Source organism: Gopherus flavomarginatus, chromosome 2 (genome assembly GCF_025201925.1).
Source record: "Gopherus flavomarginatus isolate rGopFla2 chromosome 2, rGopFla2.mat.asm, whole genome shotgun sequence".
NCBI classification, from domain to species: Eukaryota; Metazoa; Chordata; order Testudines; family Testudinidae; genus Gopherus; species Gopherus flavomarginatus.
Genome location: NC_066618.1, coordinates 56,892,189 through 56,918,686, shown reverse-complemented (window position 1 = coordinate 56,918,686; position 26,498 = coordinate 56,892,189). Strand labels below are relative to the sequence as shown.

At 38.2% G+C, this 26,498-nt stretch overlaps 1 protein-coding gene across 7 annotated transcripts in view; it reads left to right on the top strand.

Moving 5' to 3' along the window:
- Positions 1-26,498, top strand: part of DGKB (diacylglycerol kinase beta) — a 575,083-nt gene that overhangs the window by 230,562 nt on the left and 318,023 nt on the right. For 4 of the 7 annotated variants that reach the window (XM_050938610.1, XM_050938614.1, XM_050938609.1 and 1 more), the window contains 3 exons: positions 4,814-4,912; positions 13,609-13,641; positions 18,545-18,661. In XM_050938610.1, coding sequence (XP_050794567.1) covers positions 4,814-4,912; positions 13,609-13,641; positions 18,545-18,661 — 249 coding nt within the window. The remainder of the gene's footprint in view (positions 1-4,813; positions 4,913-13,608; positions 13,642-18,544; positions 18,662-26,498) is intronic. The other 3 variants (XM_050938613.1, XM_050938612.1, XM_050938616.1) reach the window with 2 other exon arrangements.

Sequence of the window (26,498 nt, the reverse complement as noted above, 5' to 3'; positions counted from 1 at the left end):
AACACATTCCAGCAACTACACACATGTAAATACAAAAAAAAACTATAAACCTTATTGTCTTACTATCTTTGTACTTACAACTTGGAAACAGAAGATTAGAAAGCCAGGAGATAGAAAAATCACTCTCATAGCCGAGAGGGTCAGACACAAGACAAAGAATTCACACCCAAAACTTCCCTCCACCCAGATTTGAAGAAGTCTTGTTTCCTGATTGGTCCTCTGGTCAGGTGTTTCAGGTTACTCCTTTCCAGGTGAAAGAGATATTAACCCTTAGCTATCTGTTTATAACAGTCCCCACCTCCCCTTATCAGGGAGAGGAGGAGGAGAAAAGCAAGGAGATGTGTCTACAGACAGTAATGTTTGCCTGCTTCTCAGGGAATTTGACTGGTTGTTTTGTTCATTTGTTCCTGTTACAAACTGTTTTAGCTCTGTTTTCAATGTATGTAAATAAAAGTTATTGTTCGCTTCACTGGTGTGTGTGCCTTGCTTTCCAAGTATGATGAACATGATATTTTCCACACATTTGGGATGGCTCAGCGCTGGATTCACAGCACCACTGTAATTTCTGTAGTTGTGTAGTGTCAAAGAAATGCAGTGAATTCTGACCCATCTATATCCTTTCTCCCCCACAACCCCAGCCATGAATTTCCTACTGTTTAAAAAAAAAAAACCAAAAGGCTCATGAACTAAGAAATGAACTAAGCTAAGAAATATCTACAAAAACAACGAGGTGTCCTTGTGGCACCTTAGAGACTAACAAATGTATTTGGGCATAAGCTTTCATGGGCTATAACTCACTTCATCAGATGCCTGAAGTGGGTTATAGCCCATGAAAGCTTATGCCCAAATAAATTTGTTAGTCTCTCAGGTGCCACAAAGACTCCTCATAGTTTTTGCTGATACAGGCTAACACGGCTATGCCTCTGAAACCTAAGAAATATCTGTTACTGTCCAAAGCACCAGAATGAAAAACAGAAGAGAAATAAACTATGATGTCTTTATAGCTTTGTTAATGACTTAATTGACAATACAGACAAAGAAAACAAAAGGAAATTAACAGTGAAGATATCTGACACAGAATGGTGCTTTTTATAACCCTTCCTCTTTCACTCCCACCATGCAGTCATAACTTGCATCCATGGGAGTACTCATGCATAGTACCTGATAAGTGCTGTGAGCAATGGTGTCAGAAAATGTGAAAAAGGAATGTGCAAAACCCCTCCCAAAATCTTGCAGAACTGTTTTAAATTACTATAACAATAGGTAAGTAAGTGCTCACCGTCAAGCACCCTGAAACACACCAGTTAACATATTACAAAAACATTATGTCACTAAAGCGTATATACACTCTCTGCAGCACAAAACCATGGCCCAAGATGTTAACTTTGAGGGCCCTCACCCAATTTTCTGCTTTCAGGTAACATGTTAATGTTGGTTGCAGCAAGAGTTTGTGGCAATGTTCCATTGAGCTTTTCCAGTAGCACTATAGCTACACAGTTTCACAGTAGTATTTGTTGGCACAGACCCAAGCCATCTTCTGGCTCCATGTTGATCCATACACATAGTATCAGGAATTTCCCTTGACTGCTGGGAACTAGGAGCGGTGTGCAAGTGGGTGGATTTGCTGCCTGTTCAGGCTTTGAAAACCAGATCCATAATGTTTTTGGATTTGGATACACAATGAGGTTGTACACTTTTTTGACAATTCTTCTATCTCAAACACATTCTTTGTTACCTCTGACAGCACTTTCAAGCCTTCATCCCCTATCTTTTTAACAATTCAGTCTGTATTCAAATACAACTTGCTGCTGTGATTTCTTCATCCATTTTTAGTTGAGGTTTAGTTGAGGTTTTTCAGGCTTATCACCATGTAGTTCTTTGATATATTCTCCCCATTTCTTGTTTTTATCTTTGGAATCTGTCAAATACAGTATTGTCCATTTTTGTCCTTAAGGGGTCACATTGGTCACCTTTTCTAATTGAGGACTCATCTTCTGATACATCTCTCTTTGTTCTCTTTATCCAATTGTTTTGTTGTGCGTAAACTTCCCGGGGTAGTGTCTTTTGCCACCAAGCGCAGTCACAGGCTGAGGATGGTGTAACAGCCTTTAGATAAAGAGGCTAACTATGATATAAGCAGGAAAACTTGTCAAATAAGCAGTCTTGAACAATTTGATGACAGTGTTAACAGGGAGTGGTAGGGGCAAATGCTCCAAATGTCCAAAGATGGCACTGTGACATGGCAAGTGCAGGTCACCATTCAAAAAGATGGTTGCCAAAATCCCTGCTGCCTCGTGGGTTGTGCCTTTTGGCTAAAAGCTAGAATTCCAACTCCCTTGCCATGCCCAAACTAGCTGCACTTAATTTTTGGGGCCTTTGTGCAGTATTGACCCCAAAGTTATATGATAAACATGACTTACTATTCGTCCACTGCCATGCAAAATGACTGGCCCTCAGTGTGAACCTGTTCCCTGCCTGGCCATATGTGTGTAACTGGCAACTGTAAAGATTGCTGCGTGGACTATAAGGGAATTGAATCAACCCAGGAACCTAGCCAATATATGTAAAGAAATGGAAAGGCTAGATATTACCATAATGAAACTAAGTGAAGCATTCTGGAGAGGTCTAGATTTTGTTTCAGGTCTTCTGAGCGGCAAAGAATACAGAGTTATCAGTGCAAGTGGATGTCAAAGTAGGTAAGGAGTGGCAATTATAGTAGATAGAACTGTAACTGGAAGGATAGAACAAGTGAATATATCATCTGAATGTGCAATGATAATAGTGATAAAAAGACTTCCAAAACGTATGATTATTCAAATATATGCCTCAACAACGCACATTCTGATGCAGATGTCCAAACATTCTATTTAAACATTGAAATAATGGAAATCAGTGGTAGAAAGAAAAATAGTCATCCTTATATGACTTATATGGAATGCAAAAGTAGGAGGGAAAAGAATATCAGTCGCAGTTGGTTTATTTATCCTTAGTAAAAGATTCATAGACTCTTGGGAGAAACATGACCTCATTATCTGCAATAGTTATTTTGACTAAAAAGACAGTGCAAGGCATACATGGGAATCACCAGGAGGGATGTATTAAAACCAGATTGATTTTATCAGGTCAACCATAGGTGTAGAAATAGTGTTAGGAAGGTTAAGATTATGCCAAGTGCAGATTGTAGATCAGATCATAGATTGGTAGTGGTGAGAATGAATATCAAACTGAGAAAGATACAGAAACCAAATGTTATCTAGCATGGAACCTTGAAGCTCTGAGGAATCAAGAAATACAAAGTTACTACCAAGATGAAGTGTTGCAGATCATTAATAAAAACAAAGACCGAGTGATTTGGAAATGTCTGAAAGAAGCTGCAGATAAACATCTAGGGAAGATGTTAATAACTAAGAAAAACTCATGGATAACATATGAAATCATTGCTCTGATGGATGAAAGAACAAAAGTAAAACCACAAAGATCAAGAACTGGAAAAAAAAACAAACCTGAAGTCACAATATACCAATAAAGAATAAATGCAGATTAATAAAGTCTGAATGGGTAAATGAGAAATGCAGACAAATTGAACAATTGAATAAAGAGAACAAAGTGGGATGTAAATGGATTTATAGGTTGTATGAAGAATAGTCCCAATTACATTTTTCGTACTTCTCTAAAAACTTGAAAAATAGTTTTCTGGACAATATATGGGCTGTACAGAATATATTATGATGTAGTATATTAGTACATTATTATTAATAATAATCATATTTATTACCATAGAGCCTAAAGGGCAACCAAAATGGGACCCCATTGTGCTAGGCACTGTACAGACACAGAGTAGTTGACAATCCCTGGCCCCCAAAATCTTATCTAATGAGACAAGACAGACAACAGGGTGGAGGAATTGGGGGTGGAACACAGAAGCAGAGTGAACAGTATGTTGGCAGCAAATAGCATGTTGGTTCCACAATTTTTTTAAGAGATCAGCTAAATGGAAGGGAAAGGAAAGGAGTGAGAATGAGAGGGACAGGGCAGATTGGAGTGAAGCTTAGGTGAAGAGACTGAGAGAGAGGGGCGGCTGGCGCAAACATCCAGTCATTACCAGGCAGGGAAAATAAGAGAACATTCAACAGTTCTAAATGGAATGTCCAAAGGTGAAAACGGTCCCTGCTTTGGCTGCGTTTGCTCCTGCCTGTTGGAGTCTCTGTCTGGATCCTCTCTGAACTTTTCTCCCAGGGCCACATGGTGGGCAGGAGCGCCATGCAACAACTGGGTTCTAGTGACACCCCTTTATAGTTGTTCCAAGAGACTGTTGTGCGCGGGGGTGCAGCCGAACCTCATTTTACCGCCTCCAGCCGAATGCAGCAATCCCTGCTTTGGCTGCATTACATTTCTGTTAGAAAAGTACTTGTAGGCAATTACCCTTCCTGGAAGTCTGGGCAGTCAGAAAATATGTCCACATTATATTTTCCAAAGTGAACAAAGAGAAGCAAAGTTTTCACTATTGTATGTGCTTAAAAAAGAGCGTGGTTTATTTGTTTAGGATTGGTTGATCTACAGAGAGAATTAACTTTTAGAATTTTGAAAACTCAGAAAAAATAAGTAAACTGAAGCAAAGTGAGTTCCTAGAATACTGCATGTGAGTCAAATAATTCTGTCACTTGACAACAATTCTTAAATATTTTCCTGTATTAATTCTTGTACTGATCTAATGTTTTCGTATTCATGCTATTCCAGATAGGACACAAGTTCTTCATAGAAATATTCTAGTGAGATACCGTGGTGATTATTATTTTTCTGTCTTTCCCCACAGCTCCATAATAAATGTGCTTCACATCTAAAGCCTGAATGCGACTGTGGCCCTTTGAAGGACCATATTTTACCACCCACGGCAATCTGCCCAATAGTACTGGTGAGTTCTTCATATGCTCTGTTCTGATATAGCCTTGTGTCAGAGACACTGGAACAATCTGAATGAATGTTTGACTGCTTTAGCTTTTTGTTAATTTGACAGCAATATATAAGACCAAACAGAGTCATGACTAGTTCATGACTTACAGGCAGAAATGCTTCCCCCCTTCCCTCTCAATGTATTGCATTTTCCTTCATGTGACAATGAACTTTCTGTAGGATATGCTATAACTGAAGCTGACTCAGGTTTTATTACTCAGTCATGCTGTACTTACCAGAAATTGCATAGGCAGAACATTTCTGCATTTTACATCTTTTATAGATCCAACTTCCCAGAATAATGAAGTTATTCTTATGGGCAGTTTTTGCTTGGGATGCACATTGTATATCTGCAGTGCTGAGGTCTCTCATCTCATCCGAAGGTTACCTAGAATGATGACATTGGCCTTGCAGCAAGCTATGCGTCAACATTATGATGTATTTTATTCTGCAGGAGTGGACAGTAAATTTCACTGTCCACAAAACAATTACTCAGTTCAATGAAAATAGAAAAAGAAATGCACACTGTACGTAGGTATAACTGAAAAAGGCTGAGCAGTTTGTCATGAGAAAGAGACCTTCAGAATTAACATCTAACTTAATACATTAAATTGAGTTTTTATGCTTATGAAAAGCACAGCATCATCATCTTAATGCTAATAACAGATGCGATATACATGGGCACATGGACGTTTCATTTTAAATACACTTCATAACAAAAAAAAGTAATGGTTGAATTTGAGAAACTATACAGCTGTCAGAAAAATTAGGAAAAGTGGCTTTCTAAACTCTCTAAACTTTTCCTTAAAAATGTTTCTGCTTATTAAATAGTCTGTAATGATTTGTAAATTATCTGTGTTCTCTTTTTGCTGTTTGTTTGTTAATGCCTGAGTCTCACCCCATAACTATGTAAATCAGGAATCACTCCATTGCAGTTATTGGAGTCAAAGCTATGTCAAGCTGGTGTTAGTAACTTAAATTGCAAAATGGTAGCTTCCTAGATTATCTGTAATGATGTGTTGATTTCCATGATTATTGTGTTTCACTGATTGCAGATAATGTACGTTTATGTGTAGAAAGAGATTTTGCTTTTTGTTTTCTTAAACACCACTACTGCAAACTCAGCCTGAGATCTGAAAGCCAACTTGAATTTCAGATGATGCCTAAGTAGTATTTATTATTATCACCAATAATAAAGCTTCTGCATGTGAAATTTTGCCCTTGGTTACATTTGTGCAACTCCATTTTTTCTATGGTGTTTTACAAGTGCAAAGGAGATAGACTTTTGTCCTGAAGTTGGAATTTAGTTAACAGTTCTGTTGATACGTAAACCTAGTTCACCCTTGTGTAGCTTATTTTGATTCTGCAAATTTAAAAGGAGTAAAAGTACTGAGAAATATTAGTGATCTAAAGTAAACAAATCTGACTCAACATACATACCGATTAATCAATTTGGACAGTGCATTGCAGCACTGGACATGTACATTGTCATGGGAAGAAGGTGGTTGCCTTTGGTGCAATGTATATCACTGGAAACTTTACTGTTTTACAATACAGTATGTTTGGTCATCCAGTTGATCCTTCCAAGAATGTGTAGTAATAGAGCACTGTGTGCCCTCATATTACAGATCGCACATCACTGACCTGGGTAACAGGAGTTCCTCCTGGATATGATTGATTAGAGTGCATATGTTGTTTGTCTTGACAATTTTTAAAATTGGTTTCTCCCACTTCCTTTGTTGTGGAGATTGCTCTTGATGAATGTAATACTTCAATGAATATGAAACCAGCTCTATCAATAACTGCAGCAAAGCAGTGAATACCTGTATGCAGGAAGAACCATAGTAACGTAATCCTCTAAATGTGCAATAGTAAACATATTCATTCGTTCATCAGTGGAAATGTTGCATTTCAGAGACAGTACATTATGTACTAGGAAGAGGGCAGATCTCTTATCTGGTCCACTACTTTGATATCGCTGATCACTAGAGAAAGTGTTTTTGTTGTGTTTTTTTTTTCATTATTGCTCGTGAGTAGAAATTTGATGTGTCATAAAAAGAAAAAGCAAATAAACATTGTAGAAGACCATGCTCCTGGAGATCATCCAATATCATCCCCTTACTTGGAGGTTTCATTTTCCTAGGCCTTCCTCCAGTGAACCCAGATTCTCCCCAGAGGTCCGATGGCAAAGAGCAAACAGCCAACTGAAAACTCTTGCATCAAGGTCTTCTAAAGAAAATAGCCCTTCCCTCCTGGGTGTTGGTATCTGTTAGTCAAAGTTCAAAGCAGACAGACAGATTTTCTTTATCTCTTGGAAAGACTGCCAGCAGGCCAGACTCCTCCACAATCTGTCCTGTTTTGAGGGAATGAAGCAGTTTGTATCTGATCCCCTTTCCCACCATGGCTGTCTGGGAAGGCCTGCAAATTACAGAAGCCCTAATGGCTGAGAAAGAGAGAAGCCTTGCATCACTCTCATTTCAAGGTAGCAGTATATTGGTCCCTACGCAGAGTTAGAAGCCTGGGTTCTCAAACCTCAAACTGCCACTCTTGGAATACTCCTTCACTCGTAGAGGTCATTCCCTTCAAACATGTGCCTTTTTAGCAATCTTACAGTTTTGTTATTGCCATTGTCACTGTCCCGCATAACATTCTCATATGCAACCTAGGGAAATGTGGTCTTGATAAAATTACTATAAGGCAAGTGCACAATTGGTTGAAAGGTCCTGTTTAAAGAGTAGTTATCAGTGGTTTGCTGTCAAACGGGGAGGTTGTATCTAGTGGGTTTCCACAGGAGGTGAGTCCTGGGTATGGTACTATTCAATATTTTCATTAATGACTTGGATAATGGAGTGGAGAGTGTGTTTATAAAATTGATGGATAACAGCATCTGGGAGTGGGTTGAAAGCACTTTAGTGGACAAGATTAGAATTCAAAATGACCTCGTAAATTGGAGAATTGGTCTGAAACGTATAAGATGAAATCCAGTAAAGACAAGTGCAAAGTACTTCACTTAGGAAATAAAAACCAAATGTACAATTACAAAATGGGGAATAACTGGCTAGGTGGTAGTACTGCTGGAATAAATCTAAAGGATATAGTGGATCACAAATTAAATACAAGTCAAGAATGTGATGCTGTTATGAAAAAGACTGATATTCTGGGGTACATTAACAGTAGCGTTGTATGTAAGACACAGGAGGTAATTGTCACATTCTAATTGACACTTGAGGCCCCAGCTGGAGTATGGTGTCCAATTCTAGGAGGAACACTTTAGGAAAGATGTGGACAAAGGAGAGAAAGTCCAGAGGAGAGCCACAAAAATGAAAAAAAGGGTTTAGAAAATCTGACCTGTTAGGAAGGGTTAAAAAACGGGGCATATTTAGTATTGAGAAAAGAAGACTAAGAGGAGACTCGACAATAGCCTTCAAATATATTAAAGGCCTTTATAAAAAGGACTGATCTATTGTTCTCCATGTCCGCTGAATGTAGGACAAAAAATAACAGGCTTAATGTGCAGCAAGGGAGATTTAAGTTCAATATTAAGAAAAATTTTCTAATGATAAGGTTAGTTAAGCTCTGGAATAGGCTTCTAAGAGAGGTTGCGGAATTCCCATCACTGGAAATTTTTAAGAACAGATTGGACAAACACCTGTCATGGATGGTCTAGGTATTCTTGGTCCTTCCTCAGCGCTGGGGCCTGGACTTGATGAATTCTCAAGGTGCCTTCCAGTCCTACATTTCTGTGTTGATGCTATGATTTGTTTTTGTTTTCACAATAATTTAATGATTATGAAATATTAAATATCATTGAATTTCTCTGAGAAGATTGATGCTGTTTGGAAGACAATAAGGACAATGCAATGATCAGTGAAGTTTGGCAGTATGGTGGTGGTGGGGATGGGGGAAGAGGTGGTAGAGTTGAAAGGGGGCAAACTATCCAGATCTATTACATGGATTGAATATCACCAGCCTGCTGGAAGAGATGAAAACAGCCAGCAGCTAAGATAAACTTAATAATCATTGATATTACAGTAAATAAAATCTTGTCCTGTGCTCTGTGAGCAACACTATATACAAGATTGACATGACATGTTAAACTCCTTATTTTAGGTCACTTGTGACTTTGTTCCTCTACTGTCCTTTGGTCTTAATTCTTATGCTTCTCAGCACAGAAATTAGGTGTTCGAGAAAGTTTGATATAAATCCATTTGCTGTTTGTGAATTACAATGGTATCAAATAACTAATTTTATGTATTTTTTAAAATGTACTCTTTTGCATTCAAAATAGCACAAGATGCTTTTTTATTTTTTACATATTAGTAAGTCAGCAAATCAGATCACAGATTTCACCCAGGCCATTTTACAAACTTTCCATGTGATGTATATGTTCCTTAATGTGAATTAATGTCCTTTGTAACGCATCATAGCCCTGCATTTATTATTGCAAAAGGGGTTACAGTCTGTAGCCCCAGTCCTGCAAGTTGCAATGCATGGGCAGACCTCTGTACCCACATAGAACCTCACTGATTTCAGTGGAGCTGCCATCAAGCTGATGGAGCAACTCCTGGAGAATACCTTTCAGGATCATGACCTGACTCTCTGTAACCAACAGGCTTTCAGAGATACATTCTCTGTCACATATCCAAAGTACTTCATAATAATGTTAAGCTCTGATATAACATATAGGTTCATAAAACCTCCAATTCTGAGTAACAGTAAAATGTTAAGATTGTTAAATATGTAAACAAACAAAAAAAGCACTTACTCCCAAAAAGGATGCAAGACTGTTACCTCTAACATGTGACTCTAACAGCCGTTAAAGAAGCAGGGTTTAGGAACACATTAAATTCAAATATGCCATCCAGACACAAAGTATCTTTCAAAACATTAAAAACGAGGCCTACCAGATTCTGCCCATACATTCAGAAGGCAAAGCTCTCAGCTGAAAAATATGGAGAAAACACACATTTTGGGAATTGGCACTGTGTATTCTTTAAAACAACTATATAGATACACAGAAAACTTGGCATGATTCCATATCATACAAAGATCAAGCACTTTGTACGTGGCTCTTCTGTAATTTTTACATGTTTTAATAAGACATATTTTGTCTACTTTAAAATAGGCCATATTCACGGTTCCAGTTTATTGTACATATTGTATATTGTATGGTGAAATTTCTTGCTTGACTTAAATGAGTTTAGTTATAAACTGTGCATGCAGATCTCAAGTGATAGTCTTTTAATAGATGTCAGACACACTTTATTGCTATCCTCTTTTATTTCAGTAACGTTTTAATTAATTCACACTGATTGAATAAATGTACATTGAGACTTGTTTCCTAATGAGGGCACATTTAGAGGAAAGGTTTTGCATCATTCTGATATCCTGTGGGTAATTATATTCTAATTATATGGTGGGGGGAAAAGTCTATAACTCAGTGCTGATATTGTTCATTGGACCCAATTAATTACATGCACATAATGAAAGTTCATGATAAAGATGACTGGCAGTGAGTTTAAAAATCTTTAACTCAATTGAATCCTAGCCTAGCATGAGTATAGAATTAGGCTATAATCAGGTTAGAAATGGGGTATTGGAATGGGATGAGTGAGTCTCCAATAAGAAAGAAAAACTGCTCCCTCTTTACAATATGGCTTGTTATACGAAGCAAAAAAGGAGTAAGGCTACCTGACATCTTGGCTTCTCCATTTTGGTGCCTTCTCTCTCTGTTTCATTTTATCAATGTACAATCACACTGTTCTTTCTATCAGTGTAAACAAGTAACAGAATAATAAGATTTTCTCTCTATCCACTCTAAATCATGTATGTTCCTTTATGTAACAACAAACCAACCAAATCACACAATATGATTTATACATAATAAATCTGATTCTACTGTCACCTTTACCGCTTTCACTCTGATGAAACTTCATTTACTTCATTGGAGTTACTGCATATAATTACTTCAATCCACATAAGTGATCTTAAAAACCATAATCCAAACTTTGTTTTTACAAATCAAGGTACAAATTGTAAACCATTATGTACATTGACTTTACATGGGGTATATTATGAAACTCCACACATCATTGTTTCCATAGTAACTAATCAATTTCAAAAAAGAAAAAGTGGAGTGACATTAAGCTGTATCAAAAAGTGAAAGAAATAAAATGGATAAAATTGACCATAAAGCAAACTGAGCATAAAGTCAGCATGTGGTGGTGTGGGGGGTTTATTGCCAGTAGTTAGGATTATCTGCCTAAGTCATTGTTGGGCCATTCCTGAGTGATTTGGTTACTCCTAAAAGTTATTGCAATAGAAACCTTAGAATACCTCACCCTATTTTACATTCTCTTGCATAAATCAATTCAGATTTTCTTTTATCTGGTAAAAATACACATTATAAAAGCAAGCTTTATGATGCATATTAAAGGTAAGTGACTTGGCAATGGCATGACAGGAAATGTGTGACAGAATTGGGAATTAGTTCTCCTGGATCCTATTCCTGTGCCTTAACCTTAAGGCTATTCATTTGTTCTTCTCATGTATAGTATATGGGTGAAATTCACTCTTGTGCAGAGAGTCGGCTCAAAAGCACCTTTTAAACCATCAAAAAAGATGTTAAGTGTGTCATAGGACTTGTTCAAGGCTTCTGCAGAGGGGTAGATTTCTCCCTATTTAAGTAACTTTCATTTACACTAGTAAGCATTATTTATGTATGTCCTTGCACTGCAAAATTTATATAATAGTGTTGCACACCATATAATGAAAATGAGATTGAAACTGAGATTAAAACACAGAGAAAGGTATTTTCCTCAAACACATTATGTGAAATTTCAGATTCAATTCTCTGCAAATCTAAAACAGTCGAAAGACAATGGTGTTCTTATCCACAGCAAGAGCTTTTCCATTTCTTTGAAGTCAGATTGAAATTAATAATTGTCCTAGAGGAAAGAAAGTATCTTTCCAACTAATTATCTGTATTGCAAACACAGTTCAATGTTAAAATGAATAAGATGCTGATAAACTGAAATGGCAGACATTCAATCATTTTGAATTATAACTAGCTGCCTGCCCTCCCCATCACTGTTATCCATTCCTAAGTTTGTTTCTCAGATCATCTTCCATTGGACTTTAATACACGTTTATCTTAAATCTACTTTTTCAGTTTGTATCTTCTTTCTTAGAAGATCATGTATTATTAGCTACTATGGTATACGTTTATTTTAGGTTTTACATGTAAGTAATAAGCCATGCTGTCTTGGGCCTTGCTGTTGATCCATTCTTTGAGTGCACTTTGAGTTGTGAGATCAAAGGCCAACTGTCTTCAGTCGCTCAAGAAGTGCACCAATGGTCCAGAAATGTGAACACAAGAAAAAAAAATCAGTTTGTGATCTTAGTAGGACTCTTTTATTTTTTAAATTTGATAGCTAAACACTTAACAAAAATATCAGACTCCATATTTTGCACAAAGATAGCCTTGTTCTCAAAATAGCTTATACAATAGAGTACAAGGGAAAGAGTAATTGATAGAGAAAATGTTCTAAACAACTTATCTGTGCTATTTTTGGGTTACATTCACCAGTACAGCCCAGCTGCTTTGTGGTACTCTCCTGTTGCAAAGCAGTCTCATATTAACGTAACCAGACAGCTGAGGGAAACCTTGGGAGGCATAGAGAGAGCCTCCATACTAGCTCTGAGGCTGTCCCCTCTCCTGGCCTCCAATATAGGCATATAGCTAAGGGAAAGAAGTTTGGTCAAAATGTCCAGGTACATGGTCGATCCTGGGCTGCTGGCATTGCCCCTTGGGAATGAGGGCATCTGGTGCAAGATTAGAGCAGCCTGTTTTTAAAAAATCTGTAGATGTGGATGTCAACAATCTCTCCCATCTTTGATCTGGCTCTTACTCTCATTCATGTTTGTGTAATATTATTGGAAAGCTTGTAATAAAACAGCTTTCACAATAAATGGGTAACTCATGTTTCCTTGACCCTTGTTAGTCAGTTCCAAGATGCTTATGGCACAGAGTCAGCTTTTGCTGAATTATGCTCTGCTTCTGGAGATTGATGATCAGATGTGCATGAATCTATTTGCTCTGTCAGGTGCCTTCAATACAGTTTATTGCACACCTTAGTGGGAGTAGACAGAGCTATATTTGTGAATGTCACAATTTCATTTTTTAAAAGATGTAGTAGTGTATACCTTTGCCTATCAACAGAAAACAGAAATTCTTTCTGTACATGCACACTGTATAGGTTCTTAACCAATTAGTAGAAAAAGATTGTTTATCAGTCTCTCCTGGCCTTGGACTAGGATTCAGAAAATTAAAAGAACAAAAAAAGAAGAAAATAATTACAAGAAGCAAAAGGTGTCTCTTTAAACTATTTCAGGCAACACAGACATTCTTTCTCTGAATCTGTAACCAAGTGTTCCAGCCTCATTCTCAGAAATATGAATCATGTGATGTGGTAGCCATAATGCTGTGAGAATATACTTTTGTGGAAGTGTGTCAGTAATAGGAATAAACCAGCTCACTTATTTGTTGATTACTTGTTCAGCATGACTGTTGTAACTTAATGTTCCTTTTAGTGGATTTCCCTTCCCATCTCCCATTGTTCTAATGTTTTAGCTGAAACTGTTTTTTTTTTCCAACAGACTCTACCCACTTTAGGAGTTTCACTCCCTGAGGTGCGTAACATAGAGGTGTCCACATATACATAAGTGTAAAAGGGTCTTGATATTGCAACATTCTTCTTGCAATAAAGTGCATTTTGGGGCTGGCCTAGTGGTTTAGTGGTGGAAGTGTACACTGTCATTTGAAAAGCCCTGTTTCAGTTTCAGATTCTTTCTCTCTTATCTGGAGGCAGTGCTTCATGGTACTCAACAAATAACTCCCTGGAGTGATAGGATGGAACTTGGATCACTCAATATCTAACAGCCAAAGGATAGTTTGACAAAGTAGGGCATGTGAGGGGGAGAAAAAAGGGATATGAAAGGTGGGAAAATGTGTAGAATTAGAGTACTCACTTGGTATAACAAGGGTTGTTTTGAATGTTATCAACCTGAAGAATGGACAGAAGAGCATAACAATTTGATTCCTTAAGCCATCAAAATGTACATTAACTTTTTAAAGTGTTGCATTAAGTAACTCTCACTCAACTTCACCCATGTCCATCAGACAAAATAATTTACAGCTACATCATTCATTTTATATGTCCTAATGAAAAAAATCATTGAATAGAACATAGTTGCAGTATAAATGTCTCCCACCTTGAAAATAAATGTCTGCATTTTGCAATTTCATTTAAGTGTCAGCTTTGCCTAACATTAATTTAGAAGTTGTGCACCATTATTCAGAAATGTTTTTATTAAATTGTTATCTCTTTAAAATGCCATTTTTAGTTTCTGATAAAACCTTGGATATCACAGTAATATCCTAATTCTTAAAAAATATCCCTTTTTCATTGTAATTAGAAAGGAACCTTCATTTAGATTTTTTTTGATAGACGTATACAAAACATCAGTGCCAGGGAATCTGAGAGAAGATTTTTTGGCCATGAAATGTAAATTTCTTTCTGTATTTGTATTTATGCATATGTAGAGTAAACAGTCAAGATGCAGGTCATAGTATACTATACTATCTATACTATGAGCCAAATCCTTGTTGGTGCAACACACACAAAAATCCTATGCCTAGCAGCAGGAGTGTGGGATAGAAGGTGGACAGTCCCTTATCTGCCCTTTCCAAAACATTACAGAGACAACACTCTTCTGGCACCCAGTGACATACTCTGGTGTCCTATATGTCCTGTATCTAAGCTAGGTGGCAGGAAGTACAGAGATTGCTGAGTATAGGCTAGCCTGTGTACGTCAGACCAAAATAAGGCATTTCATGATCCTAAGCACACTGCAGCACGCCACTCGCTCTGGTTCTGCCACTACATCCCTGCCCCAGCAATGTGACCCCACCATCACTTGGAAAAGTGACAGCAGGTGCCCATAACAGAGAAACACTGTTTTGGTTCTGTACATTTGAGATGTTTAGAGTTGCAGTTGGGATTGGTGGATGTATTGTAACACCATTTTTGAAGCAGGCATTAGATTCACTGAGGCAGTCCCTGGTGAGAAAGTCCTGTAGAAGTTAATACAAAATAAATATACTTTTTAGAAATCACTGTAAAACAATAGATTATAGTAGATAATGTCTGTTCTGTGGATTTTCATAACCTCTAATGGAGTTCTATAGCAGGAATATAATTTTTCCATTATATTCTATAGGGTATAGAGATGCTATAGAAAACTCTTATATTTCTCTTAAAGCCTGTAGATTTTTCTGTTTCCAGTGTGTGGAAAAATTTTATAGTATAACTGCAGGAGAAGCTTTCTTGTTCAGGTAGGCAAATTGTTCTCTAACCCAGACCACAAGTAATACAAGCTGGATAAAGGATGATTCTGGAAATGCAAGTATCAGCCATAGTGCCAACTGAGGGGCTTTGCTGTTATCTGTGTCTCATGCTGGGATTAAAAAAAACAACAACTGTGCTTGAGGTAATCATCACTTGCTGCTTCTAGTTTGTGAATGATCAATAACAGCAGGTTTGGACATTGTGGTAAACATCGCTTTTGTCAAGACCGTTCTCAGCAATGTAAAAATACTTTTTCTCTGAGAAACAGCATGGTGTAAAAAGAGATTTTTAACAGCACATATTAGGAATAGACCTATTTTTAAAAATAATTTATTTGTTCTCTTTTAAAATTATTTTCCCCTTTATATGTTGGATTTTACCCCTTTCCCTTACCTTCAGTATTCTGGAGTTACTATACAATGTGTTGCTCAGTTTAACACTGTTTAGAGTTTGAATTCTCCCCAATCCCCTGACTTGTGTCCTTAAACCATTTTTTTATATCAGCCACAGATGGTTTTGAAATTTGAAAATACTGCAACATCAATAGCCATATTTGATCTTTTGCATCAAGGTGTTACAAAATCCTACTTAACTCGGGTATTTTCTCTTTATGTAGTTCTTATTAATTTTTGAGTGATTGATGATGATGATAATTATTTCCAAAGTTGTTTAGAATGTTTCTTGTTATGCAGAATTTGTTTTAATATTTGAAATTGTCTCTCTTTGCTCATAGCACTAACAGATTTCCCATTTAAAAAATACTAGTGAGTGGCACAGTGGATTTATGCAAGGCATACCTGAGTTTAACTCTTGTGTGAGATAAAATATGAAAATCAGATTGGTTGTCTCATCCTGGTCCCAATTTGTAAAAATCATAAAAGCTATGCACTGTTGACAGTGTTAGGGGCAACACAGAGAGTGTGTGTGTTTTTCAGGTCAGTGCTGAGGTACATTGCCAAGGCTGTTCAGGTAAGCTTGTACAATGCCTGGCCAACACTGTTAATCTGTCCCTTGAATAAGCATTAAATGTACTTTGATATTTAAAACAACTAAGCTACGTGCCAAATTCTTGGGCCCTGTGAAGGGGCATGTCCTCACACTGGTATGGAGGAGACTAACAAGCTCTTCTGGGCATGTTCCACACTAACAAGATGCACCTTGAAGGAGCAGCAGATTAAAAGGGGGAACTTACCACTGGAAGGGGTGGTGAACAGGAAGAAGGCTGCTCCACCCAGAGACCGAGAGTAACAGAAGTAGTTCAGCAGAGGAGGAAACAGTCACAAGATGCGCTAAACCCCAAACCATTCTGATTGTCAGAAAAGCAGTATGTGCCAGGAAGAGGGGTAGAAAGTAAACCCCACAAAGGGGTAATGTACTCTGGGAGACTAAGCCCTTAGAACTGAATATCCAGGGGTTGTCTGAGAGACTGACCGTCTTTCCAAACAGATCCTCCTTTCTCACAAGGGGAAGGGAAGAAGAGGAGCCAATCCTCCGTCCCTGTGCTGTTGCCTCAGAAAGCTTCCCCAAGTGCCAGAGGGTAAACAATGGACTGTGCAGGGAGCCCCTTCCCAGTCCACTATAATCCTATCGTACTGGCACAGAAGTGCAAAACTTTCAAAAGGCCAACTTAACTGGCCTCTTGAAGATTCTCCCTGTATAGGGAAAATATCCAGCAAGTATAGAGTGCCATATCTGTTTTGTGCTATACACCTATAGGCTCCTATTGGAGGTGAGAATGCTACTGTCCTTCAGCAATCCCTGGCTACTGAAAAGGTCTCTTTGTGGCCATAGGTGCCAGATACAACTTAGAGCATCCTGAGCCAACTAGGAGCACTAATTTCTGCCAGGGCAAGAATAACCCCTGCCCAGCCCCTGATTTTGGGAACACAATGATGGTATAAAGCCACTGCTGCCCCCCAACTAAACCCCAATAACAATAGTGCTGTTCAGGCATTGTACTAAGCTGAATGTCTTTCAGCTGTGCCAGAGAATCTGTGTCAAAATCTCTTACTAATTAGTTTAAACTCCTTTAGAAAGAATGGGACAAAATAATTGCAGTGAAACCCCATTGCCTTTGTTGCAAGTATCCCAGGGACTGATTTGCCCCAGTATGTAACATAAGCTGTGGCATTTAATACATTGCTTATTGAGCACAGCTGGGGGGAGTGAGGCTAGTGGCACAAAAGTGCCCTTCATGTGGTTTCCTGCTGAGGTAGTTCTGTGCCAGTCTAATCCCCTGGCTAGTTTAAAGCCCCTTTGCATATCTGGAGTGATATAAAATTAATGGAGCACAGCCCAGGATTGGGGACACAGATTTTAAGTAATCAAGATCTGCCATATCATTTTGCATTGTATTCTGTGGACATGTGAAAAAGGACAGAATGAGTCTATTTTATAAATAGAAAAATAAATGAATAATACAGAGAACAAGTAGAATTCTTCCTCTTTTTAATTTCAATGATATCACAAAGTTTGGTGAAACTAGTTGATAAACAGTTGAAAATCTGGTTGTCAAATCTCACAGTATTTGTCTTTCTAAAGAGTTATGTCTTCTCTGCCTTTCACCCACACATATGCCCTATACATCAATCTTATCAGAAGTTGCCAACCTCTTAGAAGTCTAATGTAGGTTAGCTGCTCTCTGTATATTGTTTCCTGTTCCCCAAGATATATCTTTTATAAAAGAAAAGATTTCTCTTAAATCTATATAGTCAGTTTATTACAGTACCTGAAAGTATGAGTATATTTTGCCAGTACCCAATGAAAGTGCCCTCAAAAAACTGTCTGTCCTGCATCAGAAACAGTTTTCTAGCGATTAGTAATCTATTAAAGAATTTCATTTTAAATTATTAGGATTTTATGTGATTAGCTTCCACATTAGAGAACCTAGACCTGGCAGATGAGGATAATACGATGTCAGATTATCTTTCACGCCATTGCATTTGTTTTGTGATTGGGCAGTTGTCATCTATCTATTGCCTAGTCTCTATGGCACATCTAGTCACATAAATAGATGTTGTGTGAAGTATCCAAACATCACATAGTGACTTGACCGAGATCTCATTTTCGCTAATGCGGGATCTGAATGTTTGCCTCTAGTGGAAAAGCTAGTACGTGGTTCCACTCCGTCAGCTAAAGTAAACTTGCATTCCATGTTAAAATGGCCTTTTGTACTTTTCTTCTAGGAAAGACAGGCAACTGTGAAAAAAGAAAAGAGTTGCCTCCAGCAAATGAACAAATTGGGAGAACGGACTAAGATGCAAAGAGCAAATTCTGTCACTGTAGATGGACAAGGACTTCAGGTGTGGTGGTTGTTGTTGTTCTATTTATTTTATATGGGCATTTATAGATTAAGAGAAGACAATACACTAAGCAACCTTAAAAAGGAACCATTTCCTACAGTACGGTATGAATATTTTCAATACTTCTAAGTATTGGAAAATACTACCATTTACCTTACAAAAATACAAATGTTTCCTTCTCTAAGGATGTCATCTGTGCAAGATTCTCATTCCTGGTTCTCAGCTCTCTAGAATGAGACAGGTGGAACTTCTGAAGCTCTTAAAATATTTTTAGCCACAAAAATGTACCAGTACCAGGCCAAAGCATGATTCAGGCCCCTCGGTAGCTGATTGTACAGCCTATGTTGTCCGTACATTGCAGATAACACTAAGCTCTGTGTTTCCATTTATCTGATACATGGTGAAGGGACTCTATTTTTATTTATTTTGTAAAGCACCATGCACACACATGGAACTATATGAACAATAGTAGAGTAGTACCATGTTTCTTACCAGGATTCAAGCTTGATTGCAGGCAAAATTGCGGAGGCTTTGTTCATATGAGCCTCAATTTATAGTAGTAGGTCAGGGAAACAACCGGAAGATAGTGGAACCTTAGGGCCCGTTAGAGTGTTTCCGTTGGAATTTTCAGAAGCACTAAGGTGCAGTTTCAGGTATTGGTTTAACTTTTAAAGTCTTAAATGGCTTGGTTCATCCTGTGTACTTCAAAGTCCCCCTTTTTCCTCATGCAGTGCTGCAGCAGTTGGCAGTAAAATAACTGTACCTGCTTGGACAAGGGATCTGGGTGAAACCAAGCAGAGACACCTGTGATACCTGCACACCAATGCAAGGAGCCTGGGTAACAAAATGCTAGAACTAGAACCAGATATTATAGGGATAATGGAAACACGGTGGAATAGTAGTCATGCTTGGAATACAGGTATTGACGGGTATGTGCTGCTCAGGATGATAGAGATAAAGGTAAAGATGGTGGAGTAGTATCATATACCAATGGTGAGGTAGAAATTAGAATTGGTATAAGGATTAAATGAAATCTGTTTGGTGTAAGGGATAAAATCAAATCATTTTGAGAAAGAAGGCAACAGTGGGATGATGCTTGGGGTCTGCTACAGATCTCCAGGATCCAGTTTATATAAGGGCAGAGACTTCTTTAACATTTTTAATGAAATAAATACAGCTGGGAATTGTGTGATTATGGAGACTTTAATTTCCCAGATATAGACAAGAGGACAAGTGCTACTAATAATGATAGAACCCAGATATTCCTGGATGTGATAGCAAACAGATTTCTTCACCAAATAGTCATTGAACCAAAAAGAGGGGATGCTATTTTAAATTTAGTATTGATAAGTAGCGAGAATTACTTAGAGGGCAACCTTGGTTTGAGTGATCATGACTTAATGCAGTGTAATCTAAAATTACATCTGCAGCTGGGGACCTTGATTTTAAAAGGGCAATTTTAAAAAAAATTAAGAGAATTAGTTAAGGAAGTTAACTGGACTGAAGTCAAGAATCTGAATGTAGATGAGGCTTGGAATTACTTGCAGAAACTATCTAGAGCTTTCACCCAAGCAAGGGGAAAAAATTTGTAGGGAAGAGTTGCAAACAAAACTAGCTGAACAAGCTTCTCAAACAAAATATTAAGAGAAAGCAGAAAGCCTGCAAGGAATGGAAAAAGAGATGGCTCATAAAGGAAAGCTACCCACTGGAGGTCAGAAAGTGTAGGGAAAAAGTGAGAACTGCCAAAAGCCAAGAAGAGTTGGAGTTTACAAAGGAAATTAAAACCAACAATAAAAGGTACTTTAGCCATAGGAAGGAAACAAGGAAAGAACTCGAACCACTAAGGACAGAAGATGGGTGGAGATTAAAGATAATATAGGTGTAGTCCAACTTCCAACCGAATATTTTACCTCAGTTTTTAGTAAGAATAATGAGGAGTTTGGGGGGCAGTAGCAGGTGGCTAATGGGAATGAGGATATGGAAGTAGAAATTACTACATCTGAGGCGGAAGTCAAACAGCTTAATGGGACCAAATCAGGCCCAGATAATCTTCGTCCAAGAATATTAAAGGAACTGGCACATGAAATTGCAAACCCAATAGCAAGGATTTTTAATAAATCAGTAAACTCAGGGTTGTGCCCTGCGACTTGAGAATTGCAGATATAGTACCTATATTTAAGAAAGGAAGAAAAAGTGGTCTGGGAAACTACAGTCCCATTAGTTTGACTTCAATTGTATGCAAAGTCTTGGAACAAATTTTGAAAGAGAAAGTAGTTAAGGACACACAGGTAAATGGTAATTGGGATAAAATACAACATGGTTTTACATGACCTTACAAAAGGTCATGCCAGACCAACCCCAATCTTTTTATCTTAAAAAAAAAGATTTTCTGGACAAAGGTAATGCATTAGATCTAATCCACTTGGATTTCTAGTAAGGCATTTGATACAGTTCCACATGGGAAATCATTAGTTAAATTGGAGAAGATGGAGATAAATACACAGATAGAAAGATAGGTAAGGAACTGGTTAAAGGGGGAGGCTACAGTGGGTCATACTGAAAGGGGAACTGTCAGGCTGGATGGAGGTTACCAGTGGAGATCAGTCCTGGAACCAACCTTCTTTAACATTTTCATTAATGACATTGACACACAAAGTTGGAGTGTGCTAATAAAATTTGTAGATGTCACAAACCTGAGAGGTATTGCCAGTATAGAGAAGGATGAGAATATCACACATGATGACTTGAATGACATTTAAAACAGGAATAGAAATGGGATGAAATTTACTAGTGCAAAATGAAAGGTCATGCATTTAGGGACTAACAACAAGAATTTTTGCTCTAAGCTTCGGATGTATCAGTTGGAAGCAACAAAGCCAGAGAAAGACCTTGTCAATTGCAGGATGACTGAGAATTGCCAATATGGTGTGGGCACGAAAAAAGGCTAAAGAAATACTAGGATGCATCAGGAGAGGTATTTCCAGTAGAGAAAGCAGGTGTGATTACCATTGTACAAAGCTCTAGTGAGGCCTCTGTGACATTTCACTCCATATTCTTTATGAAAATATGCTTATGATACATATATGACATAACTGAGATATACTTAATGCAAGATGGCTCATGTAAGATATGTTTGGAAAGGTTATGATTTACTGAATATAATTATCCAATTTGTATGCCTGTATCATTTCTGTATCTGAAGTTAGGAATATTAACTACGTATCTGTATTTCAAATGTGTTACTTTGGGTCTCAACCCCAACCAGCCCTTCAGGTACAACAGTGGAAAAGCCAGATAGGGCTAATGGGCCATTATCAGAGATAATGGACTGTGAAAGAAGTTAGTCTTCCTGTGGATGCTGGAGACAGCCTATGAGCTGTGGCTGCCACAGCCATGCAAGACAGGTGTCCAAGCCACCAGTACTTGATACCCCTCCTCTCCTTTTGGAATGCCACTGGTTTTTCACTAGAAGACAAAGGGTTCCCTCCTTGCACAAGAACTATATAAGGCAGGGGAGTGACATCATCATGGGTCTCCTCTGCCTCCTTACCCAAAGAGACACTGAAAAACACTGGGAGGCAAGAACTGAAAGGGGTGGGGGAGAAGGGTTGAACCCAAGGTTGGTTAAAAGGGCATCTAGCTTGTGAGTAATAATACCTGAGGTCTCAAGAGGGAGACCAGTGCAGTTGCCTTTCAAGACTTCCTGTAATCTGCCTTCAGCAATATCTAGGATGAGAAATTCTATTTGTAACCAATTTCTTTAGTGAAACTAGCTTAGTTTGCGTGTTTCTTTTCATTTGCTTAGTAATCTGCTTTGTTCTGTCTACTGCCCCTTTTGCCACTTGAAATCTGCCTTTTGTAGTTAATAAAATTTGTTTTGTTTATTATTAAACCCAGTTTCTGTAACTTCTAACTGGGTGGTGCAGGGGGGAGCAGTTGTGCATAGCTTCTTCCACACTGAGAGAAGAGGCGGATTTTATAATATATCTTTAGGTCTGCGCTCCAATGGAGGTGGACATGTGTGTGCTGGGGAAGTCCCTTTAGCTGAGCCTTCCCAAAACTGATCTCAGTGGCTGTTTCATTCTGCAGTTGGGTGTGTTGGAGGAGGCTTAATAGCCTGACTCAGCAAGACAGGTAAAAAGGGTGCTCAAACTGGCATAAGAGGCGGGCTCAGTGATATCTCAAGGGGTCCAACCTGTCACAGCCTCATCTGGAATACTGTGAGCAATTCTAGTCTTCCGTGTTTAAGAAAGATGAATTCAGATTGGAACAGGTGCAGAGAAGGGCTACTAGGATGACTAGGAGAATGGAGAACCTATCTTGTGATAGGAGATTTAAGGATCTTGGCTTGTTTAGCCTAAGAAAACAAAGGCTATGGGAAGATATGATTGCTCTCTATAAATACATCAGAGCGATAAACACCTGGGAGGGAGAGGAGTCATTTAAGTTAAGGGCCAATGTGGCATAAAAGCAAATGGATATAAACTGGCCATCAATATGTTTGGGTTTGAAATTAGACAAAGGTTTCCAACCATCCAAGGAGTGATGTTCTGGAACAGCCTTTGAAGGGACATGGTGGGGGCAAAAACCTAATGTATGTTGTGACAGACCCCGGCCAGTGGGGTACAGGAGTGTGGTAGAGGGCAAATATACTGGTCACTGGATGAGTAGTTTTCTGTTCCCTGAGTGACCAGAGCAGGGGCGGCACTAGAGTAATCAGGAACTTGCTAGAACCAGTTAAGGCAGACAGGCTGATTAGAACACCTGCAGCCAATCAAGGCAGGCTAATCAGGGCACCTGGATTTAAAAAGGAGCTCACTCCAGTCAGGTGGGGGGGGGGGAGCCAGAGGAGAGGAAGTGTGTGTGAGGAGCTGAGAGCAAGAAGCGCAAGGAGCTGAGAGTGAGAGGCTGTGCTGCTGGAGGACTAAGGAGTACAAGCGTTATCAGACACCAGGAGGAAGGTCCTGTGGTGAGGATAAAGAAGGTGTTTGGAGGAGGCCATGGGGAAGTAGCCCAGGGAGGTGTAACTGTCATGCAGCTGTTACAGGAGGCACTATAGACAGCTGCAATCCACAGGGCCCTGGGCTGGAACCCGGAGTAGAGGGCGGGCCCGGGTTCCCCCCAAACCTCCCAACTCCTGATCAGACACAGGAGAAGTTAACCCAGACTGTGGGGAAGATCACTGAGGTGAGCAAATCTACCAATAAGCGCAGGACCCACCAAGGTAGAGGAGGAACTTTGTCACAATGTCAAGAGTGAACTTGGTATGTTGATGGAGGGGATAGAATGATGAGAGTGCCTACAATGCCATATGATCAATCCACGACTCCTATCAGCAAATACCTCAAATGGCTGGAGATAGAACACTAGATGGGGAGGGCTCTGAGTTAATACAGAGAATTCTTTCCCAGGTTTCTGACGGGTGGGTCTCACCCATCTGCTCAGGGTCTAACTGGTTGCCAGATATGGAGACGAGGAAGAATTTTTCCCCACGTCAGAGTGGCAGAGACTCTGTGAGGTTTTCACTTTCCTCTGCAGCATAGTTTGAACTAGAGTAAATGATGTACTCTCTATAATGTGAAGGCATTAAATCAACATTTGAAGACTTCAGTAACTCAGGCAGAGGTTATGGGTCTATTATAGGGTGGACATGTGAGGTTTTGTGGCCTGTAATGTGCAGGAGGTCAGAGTAGATGATCATGATGGTCCTTTTGGTTGTAAAGTCTGTGGTTCTATGAGATTCTCCAGATCTGTGAGGCTTTTAATTTTTGAACTTATTTTATAGTTCTTCCTAACAATGTTTATATGAGGACTCAGATTTGAGTAAATTCAGTAAATATAGTAAATTGTCCATTCATATTGTTATCCTAATTTTCTGTATAAAGATATCTGTTGCTAAATTTTTGTAGCTGGGTAATTAAGGTTAATGTGTATTTTTACTACTTAATTACACAGTTAGATAACAAATGTTTATACTTTGGATCAATAATAATCCAAGACAAAAATTTTATTTTATAATCTTACCATCTCCCTGTAAAATATAGAAACTGCCATCAGTAATTTACTCAAAACAGGTGTTCAGGCAGTTTAACTTGGAAGACAAATATTTGGATCAGAAAACTTAATAATTGGCACTTATTTACTGTTTTATATTCTCAAAACACTATATAAACACTAACAGAGCTTCACAACATTTCTGTGAGATTAATAATATTGTCCTCATTTTAAAGATAGATCTAGTCTTCTACTGAAAACAATGGCAAGACTTCTACTGCAGGATTGGGCCCAGATAATTTAAGTGACCTGTTCCGTAACTTCAGGAAGGCCTTCTTTAAATTAAATTAAGGCATGAAAACGTTCACTAATTTAGTCTAAATCTCAGGTTGCATTTTGAATTATCTGGAAATGTCTACATTATTTAGAAAAGTCATTTAGAAAAGCTATAAGGAATTAATTGAAAGAGACCTAATTTTTTTCAGAATGGAATAGAATAGAAATTGATTATTAGGCGATTTAGATGGTCCAGGAAATTTTACCTATGATAATGTAGTTGGACTTTGAAATATAAAAGCTTTGAAAGGGAAATAATTGCATGTATGAGATTTATTTTTTTGTTTAGAAAAGTATGAAGAAAAAAACGTAATCACAGAAGAAAGTGCAGGTAACTCAGTGGCACTGAGGATCTGTGCTACTTAGAGAAGACTATTAATCATAGTTAAGCACATTAATCTTGCTTCTTTCTAGCTAACCAGCATAATGATCAGGATTATTATTTCTAATTAGAGGAAGTAATAGATCATGTGTAACCTTAAGATGAGTCTCATTAATTAACCTGAGTCCTAAGGGATTTCAGATAGGTAGTCCATCTTTGTCACAATGAGTATCATTGGTTTACACTTAGTTCACAGGAACAAACATAACTGGAATTGGACTAAACAACTAAAATTGATTAAAATTATAGATAAGAAATAAATATATGACAATCCTTAATATATGCTGCAATTTTATATCCAAAGTATACTGATGCACAAACATCCGATGCATACTCTGTATAGGTATGTTGGGCCTGCTTCTGATATTGTATTGGTTTTACACTTGGCTAACTACAGTGACTTCACTGGACTTTGGTGTAAAGTAGATCAGAATCAGATCCACTTCCTATATAATTATAGGTGGAACTGCTATTACTATCTATAGGTAAGGTTGCCTGACACTTCACCATTTCAGAGAATGAGATTAAGGAGAAATACTTTATTTTGCCAATGTTAAAAAAAAAAAGTATAGTTACTTCATTTAGAAGCACTATTGTCTCAGTACTTTGGAGCAAGGACTTGAATTTTGATAGAGAAACCGAATTTTTTGTTGGGTATGTGCGTTTTGCTGTCTCCATCAAAAATCAACCTAATCTGGCCAATTTATAAACCTCTGAAAAATCTCAGTTTGTACATACTCAATGGAGACTTCCTAGAGTTTAGCAAAAAAAACTCCCTGAAGATTCCATCTGCACTGAGTATGCTCCAGCCCAAAGCTACAGGAGCTGAACAGGATTTTGCCACGGGGATCAGATATAACAGCTGAGAGCAGGGACACTCTTAATTCTGGCTTTTGCTAACTTGTGAGTGCTCAACTTTGCAATCTTAATGTTCATTTAAGGTGTTTTTTCATGTAATGTTTGTATAAAATGGTGTGGAGAACTTTAATGTAAAATTGTTGCTTAACGGATTGAAAAAGGATACAGGATCAGATCCTCAGCTGGTGAGTATTTTCATAAATTCATTTATGTCGATCAATCTATGATAATTTACATCAGCTGAGGATGTGCCCCATAATATCTGAA